Source organism: Lemur catta, chromosome 1 (assembly GCF_020740605.2).
Source record: "Lemur catta isolate mLemCat1 chromosome 1, mLemCat1.pri, whole genome shotgun sequence".
NCBI classification, from domain to species: domain Eukaryota; kingdom Metazoa; phylum Chordata; class Mammalia; order Primates; family Lemuridae; genus Lemur; species Lemur catta.
This window is the reverse complement of record NC_059128.1, coordinates 76,819,485-76,832,530: the sequence shown is the minus strand read 5'-3', so window position 1 is coordinate 76,832,530 and position 13,046 is coordinate 76,819,485. Positions and strand designations below refer to the sequence as shown.

The window sequence follows — 13,046 nt, the reverse complement described above, 5'->3', positions numbered from 1 at the left end:
TAGAACATAATATTCAAGAAATCACGAATCACAGCACCCAGGAAGAGAATTCTGAGGAGGCCCAAGGAGATCCCTGCTCAGACCTGGCTGTGCCTGTGGGTGCAGGACTAGGTCTTCCATTTGCAGACATTTCCACGTTGCAGCCTAGGGGATCCTTGGCAGAACGGTAGTAGGATCACCAAAGTCCAGTGAGCCCTAAAGAGGTTCTACGTAGCTTCACTTTGCCTAGTAACATAATAGCTTTAAGAGGAACTTCCTGGAGTTCCTGGATCCTTTTTCAGAGTGAGGGATGTGGGTGGGGCCAGGCTTTAGGACACACAGCCTCTCCCAGATCTCAGTCCTCATGATCCAGACTATCCTGAATAGAAAGGGAAGGGACAAGAGATTCGTCCATCCTCAGTTCTAGACCTGGGGAGCTCCTAGACTCTTTTAGCATTACGTAAGCATGTCATTTGACCTAGCAGTTCCACTGCTGGGAATCTGTCCTATGGAACTCACCAGGGACGTACATACACAAAGATGTATTTATTGGGATGTTCATTACAGCATTTTAGCATAATAGCCAAAAGAGAAAAAGAAAACAACCTAACTTCCTAATAATAGGGTATTAAGTAAATTGTAACATATCTGCATGTTTGAATATCGTACAGCCACCAAAAAATGTTATAGGAGAATACTTTTGGCACATTAAGAATATAAAACTAACTGAAAAAGGCAGGCAGCAAACAGTTACATACAGTATGACAACAGTTTAAAAATAAAAATAAACATTAAGTATGTACATAGAAAAATCCTGGAAGGGTATATACAAAATGTTAGCAGTGATTATCTTTATATGGGGAAAATGCAGGTTAAATTTTCCTGTGTTTTTCTCTGTGGCTCAGTATTCTCCAGTGAACACGGCTTACTTCTGAATGTACAGAAATATAAGCTCTGTGAGGGGAGAGATTTTGCTTTTTTCACTAAGGAGAGAGAATTTGCTTTGTTTGTTAGAAGAGTGCCTGGTACATAGTAAGAGCTCAAAATTAAGTGTTGAATAAATAAATTAATAAATTAGAAGACAAAAAATATTTTTAAATAAATTAAGTCTCTCTTATATTTCTGCCTGTTAACTAGTTATCAGAGAAACTGCCTAGACCATGAAATACGAAGAAATTCCCACTGAGAGTCCCTCCAAATCCTGGCTCTTCCACCTACTTCAGGAGCCTTGGAACAAGCAAGCGATTCCTTCCCAGACCCTTGGAAGGCCCCAGGTGGGGTCTGTGGGGAGGCACTGGCTGCTGAGAGGAGTCTGACAGCAGCAAGGCCAGGTCATGCAGGTTGGAGGGATGGTCAGTCTTGACAACTGGAGTGTACACACCCGGATCGGTCTGTCATCTGAGCCTCTGGGGTCGAGGTCTGAGTCCCTGAGCAGCGAGTTATCCATATTCCTCACCATCCGTTCAATCAACTCCCCCATGTTCAGACCAGAAGGAGAGGTTCCATAGGTCATGTTCGTGCCATCCTGAGGCCCGACAGGGAAGGCGGAGGACAACCCAGGAAAGGGAGAAAGAGCAAACAAAGGAGAGTAGAAAGGGAAGGAGAGAGAAAGAAGGGAGGGGACAGACAAAGGAAAAGAGGAGAGATCAATAGAGCATGAATGGAGAAAAGATGGAGAAAAATGATACAGGAAAAAAAAAAAGTTTATCCATGGTGTTGCTTGCTGACTGATCTTCCAAGCTTTTCTATTCCCTGGGAGTGTTGGGAAAGGAAGGAGCTGGAATTCAGCTCAGGCCCCTTTCTCTGCCATGGAAATTGCCAAGACTCTCATACCCTGAGCAGACCTCAGGGAAGGCATGTCTCCTGTAACTCAGGAGGCCTGGCCACCCTCGGCCATCTCCTTAGCTTTGGCTCCTGTCTTGGTTCACACCACCTTGTTGTACTGAGAAGGGGACTGTGGGCTGAACTTCTCTCAGATAACAACACAAAGTCCATGTCCCAAGCAGGGGATACATGGTCAAAGCCCAATGACTGGAAGGCTTTCTTAGGGAAATGGTGGGCTCAGGTCCACAGCCCAGCATGTGTCTGGTATAATGGGGACATGCTGGGACTGAGGAGCACCGACAAGAGAGGCCTCCGGTAACACAGGCCTCTGGACCCATTTCCACCTAGATTCCAGGGCTTGGAATGTCCTTGTCCGATTTCTTTATTGAAAACCCCCAAGAACTATTCTCCCTTGAGAAATTCCCAGTCTTCAAAAGCCAGAGCCAGTTCCTGCTTCCCACAGTGAAACATTCACTCTGTTCCAGAACAGAGTGCTGCTGCCATTCACTGGGTAAAAGGCTCCCTGGTCCTTGGCTGCTTCCTGCCCTGTGCCCCACACCCCAGACTTACATCAATGGAGCAGCCCATGAGGGAGCCTCTCTCGATGGCTTTCTTCATGATCTTGTACATGTCGCTGGGAGCATCTCTGATCTCAAAAAACTCTGTCACCCCTCCTGTGAAGTCCTCCATGGCCTCTGTGGTGTTCCCACCTTTCAGAGCTTCATAGGAACCATGGAGCCTTGGAGAGAGGATGACCAATCTAGGGTCACTGAGTTCCAGGAAACATAGCCCAGAACTTTACTCCTGGGTCCTGTGATGTTCTCTCATCAATTCCCCAGCAACTCTGCTAGCTAATGGGCTGGGTGGAATGATTCCCTTTCTTCACAATGAAGAAACTGAGCTCAAGAGGCTGAGTGACACCCCCTGGAACCCAAGGCCACAGAGAGCCAGAAGCTCTGGGATTGAAACCTAGCTATTCCCACTTCCTCATAGTTCTCTTTCCACTCTGTTCTGAGCCTTGAGGTAGGGCTGCATTGAAGTCATTAGTAGCTGGGTAAAGCTTCAAGTTGAGAGACAACATGGCTTTATGGATATTCTACAAGCTCAAGAGGTAGAGCCAAGCAAGTCCCTGGGGTCTGAGCTCCAGAGGTATAATGCTCTGATCCAAGATTTGCAACGCCACCATGAAGGCAGAATTAAAGAGCTCACTATGGGAAGCTAAAACTAAAGATTTCCTACACAAATATTCACTTCTACTCTTAAACTTAGTGTTTTCAGTTAGAGCTGTTGTTGCCTGGAACTTATCTTATCTGACTTTGGGTCACAGTTGAACACCCATGCATACACATACGCACGTACACAGACACGGATGCATCCTCCTGTAAGGGAGACCTTGGCTGGATTGTGCAACCCACTTCCTTACCTCTAGTCCTGCCTCACATTCTAAAGTGTTGCCTTACTTAGCATAAGCCTTCTCCAGCAGAGCACTCCAGAACTCATTGCGATGGTTGGATTTGGTGAAAACCAGTTGATTGTTGTACGTTGGCAAACAGTCATCAATAACCACGTCCACCCAGTCTCCATAGCGCCAGAACTGCACAGAAGCATCAAGCAGAGTCACATCCTCAGATTACCGTTAGGAAACATGTCCTTACTCCCTCATTCCTCACAGGTTTCTCTGATCTCCAAGCAGTACAATTTCCTAGGCTCTGAGTCTTGGTGCTTATTCATCCTATTCTGGGCTTGGGGTGTGTGAATCTGTCTCTAACTGGGAGGTTTTTGAGGGCAGGAAGTGAATTATATACTACTTTGTCTCTTCCACAGAGTCCGCCCCCCTGCTGGGTACAGTAGGTGCTTCATGAATATCTCAGGACTTGGGATTTTCATTCCCTTGCTCAGGAGGTCTGGGCAGGGCCTGGGTGTCAGTATTTCTAGGTGTTCTGGATTATTCCAATGTACAGCCAGGATTGAGAACTACTGGTCTAAGCAAACGTGCCATATTGATTTATGTGTTTCCTGATGACAAAGTGAACAAAGATTGAAATGTAGGAAAGTGATCCAGAATATACTCTGGATATAGCAGGAACATTGCCCAGTTATTTCAATTCTGGGTATTGTTCTTTTTTGAAGAAATTAGTTTGAACTGAAGAAGGCCATATGTAGTTTAATCTCTTTTCCAATGGCACTTTCTCCCTCATTGAAAAGAGGAAAGAAATCTATCTGGTCTTCGAATTTATGGTCTTTTAGATATAAGACCCTTCAGACATTAGAAGGAAACTAGGGGTTTGCTGGCACAAGGAAGAACAAACTTCTGGGCCTGGCTGCCTTGCCCACGTTTCAAAGGCGCAGGATGCGGAACTTGAGCTGAAGAAAGACCTTTTCTGAGGGGTCCAGTGCTCAAGTACGAGACCAGCAGGCAGTCAACTGATGATCTGGGCCATCCTGGGCCATAGGGGAGCCTTCAGGCCTTCTCTGGACTGAGTTCTCAGAATCTCAGAACCTACTAGATCCCCACATGTAGAATTCACTTTGGCTCTGGTCCAGCACTAGGTTTTAGCTCTATGCCAAGATGATTTGGACCCAGAAAATTTCCAATGGCTGAATTGATTTGAACCATGAAACTCAGTTCTGGGCCATACCAGAAGCCTTATCCCCAGATTAACCAGAATTTTCTTCCAGGGCCCAGAAGAGGTGAGTGCCAGACTTGGTATAGACTCGCCTTAAAGAGAAAGAAGTAGACAGGGGCTGCAGTTTGTGGCCCAAGGGTTGTGTACAACCTGGAGGGGCCCATGGGTCCCAGTGACAATATCTTAGGGACCTACTTGAGAAGGGCAGTAGGCAGTGACACAACAGCCAGACAGCTGGAGAGGCAAAAATAGACCCACAGGCCAGCACACAGGATGTCTTCCTGCCGTTCTGGGACATAGCAGAAGGTGGCTGGGGAGTGGGGAGGAGGGAGGAAGACTACGAAGGCAGAGAGATAAACAGCTGCTTCCTCACAGGCTTGAAGGCTTAAGGTAGTCCCTGCCCATGGGCTCTGCTGGGGGCATGGGTGGAATCTTTCCTGGAGCCTCTGGGAAGTCAAGGCCAGGAGATCACCAGTGGATGGACCGAGGCTGGCCCTCTTCGCTATGCTCTCATTGCCTCACCTGGAAGTGGAAGATCCCTGCATAGTTTTCGACGAAACTTTGATCGTGGGGTATGACTCGGAAAAGGAGCCGCTTGTTCAGGGTCAGGCAGGCAATGGCTGCGAGAAACCAGCAGTCCCCTGCAAGCAAACAGAAAAAGACCCAATCCCCAGCCACACACTCCACTTTTCCAAAGAACTGGGATTCACTTAGTGCTCACTGTCCTACTTCCAGACCTGACCTTACAGAGGTGTCAACCCAGGGAAGAAGACGGTGACAGGAATTCCTTGACAATCTAATCAACAAGGTAACTTACTCCCTTGTGTCTGGACATTTTCCTAAAGGCTGTAGGCAATTCTCTCATCTGCAGTGTAAACTCACTTCCTTTTTGGACCTCAGTGGAGATAGAGCAGTAGGTGATCATACTTGGAATCTGCCCTGCCTCACACCTTTGCAATTTCCCCTTCTGACCATTTCCATTTCCCCTTCTGGCCTCAGTGAAGGCTGAGCATTAGAGAACTGTTGACAGAGCAGATTTGTATTGTAAGGAAGGCCAGTTAGGCAGCTGCCCTGGAACCAGTCTATAGGAGACACTAAGACATTGCTGGCAATGGATGGAGATGGGAACATTTTCTTATTCCTGACCTCCTTTCTGACAGAGTACCGTAGGTACTTGGAGGTAACAATTTGCTGTGTGTGTGCGCGTGCGCGTGTGTGTGCGTGCGTGTGCGTGTGTGCATGAATGCCCAGGGGGCATACCTGGAACACTGACAGTCACAGAGCTGCCTTCTAGGAGGATAACTCAAATTAAATGTAACACTGAGAGTGTCGAGGGCAGGCTGAGAGCTGCCTGCAGCCACCCTCCCCTTCCCTTCCTCAGAAACCACCAATCTCTCCTTGGAAACAGTGTATTGGTTTGAAGGCCCCAGATTATTAGTTTGCTCAGGGTTCTGCAGGCAGCTTTTCCTCAGGTGTAGGAACCCAGATATCTGACTTCTTTCTTTCTTTCTTTTTTTTTTTTTGAGACAGAGTCTTGCTCTGTTGCCCAGGCTAAAGTGCTTATGGTGTCAGCCTGGCTCACAGCAACCTCAAACTCCAGGGCTCAAGCAATCCTCCTGCCTCAGCCTTCGGAGTAGCTGGGACTACAGGTGTACACCCCACCAGGCTAATTTTTCTATTTTTAGTAGAGAAAGGGTCTCGCTCTTGCTCAGGCTGGTCTCCAACCCCTGACCTCAAGCAATCCTCCCGCCTCAGCCTCCCAGAGTGCTAGGATTATAGGCATGAGCCACCACACCCTGGACACTGATTTCCTCTTAGCCTCCCCGGTCTTGAGTGCCCTTTTTCCTTGAGTTTTGTACAGTGTCTGTTGGTGTTCTCTCCAATTTTACTTCATGGAGCTTGCCCATAGTCCACACTAAAGATGGCACTTCCTGAGCAAGAGGCCAAGAGAGAGGAGGGTTGGATGGAACAGCCAAGCTACCCAACCACACAGAAAATTGGGTGCTCATCCACCTGGCAATTACCATCTTTGCTGAAGGACTCTTTTCATATGGAGCTGTGCTGGGGCAATTTAAACAAGAGTTCAAGTCACGAGTGCTCTTTTTGGCAATGCATTCATTCTGTGTGTGCGTACAGAGTCTGCATGCTCAAGGGGCATGCTTGATACACAGCCAGGGAGCTGTCCTCTAAAAAAGATGGGTACAGTTAAAACCAGGGCTTTAGTCGTGCTGAGTGGGGTATGTAAGTGTCCTTGAGACTCTGGAAGGGAGGCTACAGAATGCGGCGCACCTCCGGTGGCACAGGCAAAGTGCCAGTGAGAACTGTGGGAGGAAGCAAAGGGATCACCAGCACATAGACAAACAAGCATAAAGTAGCTGTTATAAAAATCTTCCAAAAATTCATTAAAGTCAGAACAGATTTTTGTCCCTTTACCTCCTGGAAAGGGCTCACACCTTTTAACCACCTCCTAATCATCTGGCAGGATATGACCTGAGGGATTTTCCTACCTAGATCTCCTTGACAGATGTCAGTTCTGTTGGCTCCACCAATGATAAATCGGGGATTCTCACAAATTTCCTGCAAAACAAAAAGGAAATGACCAGGTCATAATAATAATAATAGTTATTATTTACTGAGTTCCATTGGTACCATGTATCAGGAGCTTTACACATACATCTCAACACAGCCCTGTGCATTGGATGCTATCATTCCTATTTTTCAGATAAGAAAAGTGAGGCTCAGAGAGGCTAAGAAATGTGTCCAAGGACACACAGCTAGTAAGTGGTAGAAGCCAGAAGCATGCTTCCTTTTCACACTGTCCCAAATTGCTCCCCACATGGTCATACTATCTGAGTAAAGATACTCCTTAGGAGTTAGGACAGTATCATTCCTGTCACAGCTTTGGCAAAGTGATGGCAGAAAGCATGGCTCTTGCTTTTTCCATGCCAGGAGAAAAGGTGCTGGAAGGAAAATAAGGATCTTTCTCCCCCAGATACGGCAACACAGATATTTAGAGTCGGTATATGTCTCAGAGTCCACAGGACTTGAGCGCCGGGAAGCAGAGAGTAAATGTGGTGCGAGCTTCGCAGCCTCCCTGTCTATTGGAGGGTGCTCGCCCCTCCAGCCGCCTGCCCAGCGCAGCACCCCTGGCGCTGGCCTTTTCAAGTCCAGGTACGACAGATGATGTGCAGACCAGCAGAGGCCAATAGAGGGTGCTCTTGTTTCTATTTGGATGTGTCTCAGGCTTTGTTTTTTTAAACTTTTTAAAATTTAAAATAATCATTGATTCAGTGTTTTGATTTTAACACCATTCTTCACAGCTTCAAGAAGCCTTGCTATTCTTGCGACACAGTGCGTGTGCCTTCTCTCTCTCTCTCTCTCTCTCTTCCTCTTCCCCTCTCAGTCACGACAATCCAATGTACCCAAGGGAGAGGAAATTCTGGCACTCAGGGATCTATCCTTCCTTCTAGATGGAGAACCTTGCTTATACCACACCATAGTATACTTCTCATCTGAAACTCTGAATGCAGTGGAAGGATAAACCAAAACCAAAAAAATTTTAAAAGGTTATCTATTTGGGGAGGGAAGGAATAAGGTGGTGGAAATAGGGATGGAATATAACTGTTTAAAAATAGTTCTGACTTAGGAATCATGCAAAGTTTTGCATAATTAAAAGCCAAAATTAAATAAAAAATAATTTTAAAAAGCAATCTGTAAAATCTGAAACCAAACAGAAGTAAAGGAACCTAACTGCCTATCAAGTTGGTGACACACAGAAAAATAATTATTTCAAGTGACTTAAAATATAACATTCTGGCTGTTCATCCTTTTTGGGATATATCCTAAGGACAAACCACAAATAATACAGAAATATGAACCGCAAGAAATAATAATATTATTTTAAAGTTTTGACATGTATACTGTAGCAAATAAGAACTTATGTTAATGTTGTTAAGAACCAAGATTTTTTTTCTTTCTTTTTTTTTATTTCAGCTTATTATGGAGGTACAAAAGTTCAGGTTATATATATTGCCCATGTCCCCCCATCCCCCTGAGTCAGAGCTTCAAGCGTGTCCATTCCCCAGAACCAAGATTTTTTTAGTGTAAAAGAAAATATGTAAAATTATAAAATCAAATAACTAAAATAATAGCCCTGCAACGTTAAAGTTGAATTGCATATATAAGTACAACTCATGGTTTATTTTTGTCTCTCTAAAAAAAATTTCCTACCTGTAGGAACTAAAAAAACTAAAAGCAATAACAACCTAGTAGTAAAGAGGACACCAAAATCCAGATTGCCATCTTTGTTTGTTTGTTTATTTATTTATTTAGAGACAGGGTCTCACTCTGTTGCCCGGGCTAGAGTGCCGTGGCGTCAGCCTAGCTCACAGCAACCTCAAACTCCTGGGCTCAAGCAATCCTCCTGCCTCAGCCTCCCAAGTAGTTGGAACTACAGACATGCACCACCATGCCCAGCTAATCTTTTCTATATATTTTTAGTTGTCCAGCTTATTTCTTTGTATTTTTTTAAGTAGAGATGGGGTCTCGCTCTTGCTAAGGCTGGTCTCGAACTCCTGAGCTCAAACGATCCGCCTGCCTCAGCCTCCGAGAGTGCTAGGATTACAGGCATGAGCTACCACGCCCAGCTTGTTTATTTATTTTTTAAGACAGAGTCTTGTTTTGTGGCCCAGGCTGCAGTGCAGTGGTGCCATCATACCTCATTGCAGCCTCGAATTCCTGGGCTCAAGTGATCCTACCACCTCAGCCTCTCAAGTAGCTAGGAGGCACACACCACCATGCCCAGCCAATTTTTTAAATTTTTTTGTAGAGACAAAGTATTGCTATGCTGCCCAGGCTGGTCTTGAACTCCTGGCCTCAAGTGATCCTCCTGCCTTGGCCTCCCAAAGTGCTAGGATTATAGGCCTGAGCTACCATGCCTGGCCAGATTGTCTTTAAACACCATTTCTCACTAAAACAAACCAGAGCACATTGAGGAAATAGCCAGTTCAACATATGAAGCGAGAAATATACAAGATGAGCCTAGGGAGCTTTTCTCAGAGTGCAAGGAAATGATCAAATTCTTCTGGGTTATGTCAAAAGGACACAGAAACCGATCTGAAGAGGTTCGTCAAGGATGGTACAATATGAGCATTAAAAAGAATGTTAAAAAGACTAGAGAGAATGAGAAGGAGATGACATTTCTATAGTCAGTAAAAGCCTGACTAAGATACGCCCACTAAGCAGATGAAAACTGTAGCCAGTTATTTCAAAATAAGCTAAAAATATTTTAAACTTGTATAAGTCATGAAAAATAACATAAATAAGAATTTGAAAAACTAGGAAACAAAGTGACAAAACTCAAGAAAGTCTTAGAAATAAAAGAAAGAATCATCTTAGAAATGAACACTAAACACAAAGGAACACATGAGCAAACAAGAACACAAGAGCAAATGAACACAATAAATAATACCTGAAGAGAAGCAGAAGGTATGAAGAAGGAAAATTATAAAAAGAAATAAAGAAAGATAAATAGGATTCAAGAGAAAATGACAAATAAGGCAAAGCAGATTTGATATACAGATAATGGGGGTTTCTCCGAAGAAAGAAAGCAAAGGAACAGAACAAATATTGAAAACTATAATTAAAAAAACTTTCCCAAAATAAAAGAATATATTTGATACCACATATTGAAAGAGCAAATGAAATACTGAGAATATCAATCCAGAATGACCAACATGAAGATATATTCTAGAAAATTACTGGGCTTAAAAGAGAGAAAAAAATTCTTTCAGCATCTAAGGGAAAAAGAACAAATGTCTTATAAACGGAAAACATTAGCTTATTGCCAGACTTTTCAGCAGCAATGAGTTATGCAAGAGGAAATTGGAGCAATATATTTAAGATCCTCAAGGAAAGAAAATGTGAACCAAGGATTTATATACAGCATAACTTCCTTTCACTTATAAAAGGTGTGGACAAACTGTTTTCATTATGTAAGAATTCAAGGAATATTGTTCCCATGAATTCTTCCTAAGGAATCTACTAGAGAATAAGTTTCAGACAACCAGAAATATTAGAAGGATATCAACATAAGAACTGGGGGTAAGTATTTAAAAAATAGTTACTTGTAAAATTCAAACTAAATGATGGTTAAAGGGAGAACATAAAGTATGTAATATATTGCCTGTATTGTTCAGGCAATACACAACTATTTAAAACTATTTTGGGCTGGGCGCGGTGGCTCACGCCTGTAATCCTAGCTCTGGGAGGCCGAGGCGGGTGGATCGCTCGAGGTCAGGAGTTCGAGACCAGCCTGAGCAAGAGTGAGACCCCGTCTCTACTAAAAATAGAAAGAAATTATCTGGCCAACTAAAAATATATATACAAAAAAATTAGCCGGGCATGGTGGCTCATGCCTGTAGTCCCAGCTACTCGGGAGGCTGAGGCAGTAGGATCGCTTAAGCCCAGGAGTTTGAGGTTGCTGTGAGCTAGGCTGACGCCACGGCACTCACTCTAGCCTGGGCAACAAAGTGAGACTCTGTCTCAAAAAATAAAAAATAAAAAATAAAACTATTTTAAATGGAAGGAGAAAGAAGGGAACATATAAAAAAGCTATTTTCAGCAATTATTTTGGTAGTGATATTATCAATATTTTTATTCTGCAGCTTGATCAAAAAAATAAAAGTTGAAGGAATTTATTATCAGCAGACTAACCTTGCAAGAAATGTTAAAAGAAGTTCTTCAGAGAGGAGAAAAATGATACAGGCTAGAAATTTGGACCCATATAAAGAAAGAAAGAGCATTGGAGAAGAAATAAATTAAGGTAAAATAAAATCTTTAGTTTACTTATTCTTAAACTAAAAGGTACCTTTGTTAAAAGTAATAATAAAAACAATGCGTTGGGCAATTATAGCATATAGATAAGTGAAATGTATGACAGTAATATCATAAGCAAAGGGAGGAAGGAATTGGTAATATATTCTGTTATAAGGCACCTAGACTATGTATGAAATGGTACCGTGTTATTTGAAGGTGGACTTCGATCAGTTGTAAATGTATATTGGAAACTCTAGCATGACCACTAAAATTGAAAAAAAAATAGTATGATTGATATACCAAGAGAGGAGATAACATAGAATCATATAAAACACTCAGTGAAACCAGAGAAGCCAGAAGAGTGAGGGGACAAAGAACAAATGCAACAAATAGAAAACAGTTACAAACATGGTAGATATTAATCTAAATATATCATAATCACTTACATGTGAATGGTCTAAATACACCAATTAAAAGTTAGAGATTGTGAGAATGGATAAAAATAAGACTCAACTATATGTTGTCTACAAGAAACCCACTTTAAATATAAGGAGTCATAGGTAGAGAAGGATATATCATGCTAACACTAATCAAAATAAAGCTAGAGTAGTTACATTAATTTCAGAAAGAGAAGACTTCAGAACCAGAAAAATTATAAGAGATAAGGAGAGGCATCACATAATGATAAAAAGGCCAATTTTCCAAAAAGACATACAATCCTAAATGCATATGCACCTAACAACAGAATGTAAAAATACATGAGGCAAAAAGTGAGAACTGACAGGAGAAATAGACAAATCTAGTATTATAGTTGGGGATGTCAACATCCTTCTTTCAGTAATTATAGATTGAGCAGGCAGGAAATCAGTAAAGATATCATTGACTTGAATAACACTATCAACCAACTTGATCGAATTCACATTAATAGACTATTTCATCTAACAACAGCACAATAAACAGTTTTCTCAAACTTGTATGTAACAAGTCACTAAAACAGACCACATCTGGGCCATAAAATATACCTTAACAAGTTTGAAATAATAAAAATCATACAAAGTATTTTCTCTGACCACAGTGGAATACTGGAGATCAATAACAAAGAAGATAATTGAAAAATCCAAACATATTTGGAAATTAAACAAAACACTTCTAAATAACACGAGTCAAAGAAGAAATTTCAAAAGAAGTTAAAAAATATTTTGAACTAAGTGAAAATAAAAGTATAACATTAAAATTTGTGGGATGCAACAAAATCAGTGCTTAAAGAGAAATTAATAGTATTAAATACATATGTTAGAAAAGAAGTAAAATCTAAACTCAATAAAAAATATGCCACCTTAGGACACTAGAGAAGAAAAATTTAAGTCTAAAGCAAGCATAAGAAAAGAAATAATAAAAAATTAAAGCAGAAATCAATGAAATAAAAAACAAGAAAATAATATAAAGTCAATGAAAGCAAAAATGGTTCTTTGGAAAGACCAATAAAATTGATAACCTTCTATCCAAGCTAAATAAGAAAAAAACGAGGAGAAAACACAAATTGCTGATATCAAAAACAAAGGCGAAGTTATCACTACTAATCTCATGGATATTAAAAGGATAATAAAGGAATATTATGGACAGCTCCATGCCTACAAATTTGATAACTGAGATGAAATGGGCCAATTTCTTGAAAGCTACAAACTACCAAAACTCACACAAGGAGAAGTAGATAATCTGAATAGCCCTATACCTATCAAAGATATTGAGTCAATGATTAATAACACTCCAAGAAAAGAAAACACCACGCTCAATGGTTTC

At 42.0% G+C, this 13,046-nt stretch overlaps 1 protein-coding gene across 6 annotated transcripts in view; it reads right to left on the bottom strand.

Moving 5' to 3' along the window:
• The window catches only part of CAPN3 (calpain 3), a 50,744-nt gene that overhangs the window by 18,669 nt on the left and 19,029 nt on the right, over positions 1–13,046 (bottom strand). For 4 of the 6 annotated variants that reach the window (XM_045539494.1, XM_045539505.1, XM_045539509.1 and 1 more), the window contains exons 2-6: positions 6,938–7,007; positions 4,953–5,071; positions 3,264–3,397; positions 2,374–2,542; positions 1,361–1,504 (exon numbers count right to left, since the gene is read on the bottom strand). In XM_045539494.1, the coding sequence (XP_045395450.1) occupies positions 1,361–1,504; positions 2,374–2,542; positions 3,264–3,397; positions 4,953–5,071; positions 6,938–7,007 (636 nt within the window). The remainder of the gene's footprint in view (positions 1–1,360; positions 1,505–2,373; positions 2,543–3,263; positions 3,398–4,952; positions 5,072–6,937; positions 7,008–13,046) is intronic. The other 2 variants (XM_045539516.1, XM_045539525.1) reach the window with 1 other exon arrangement.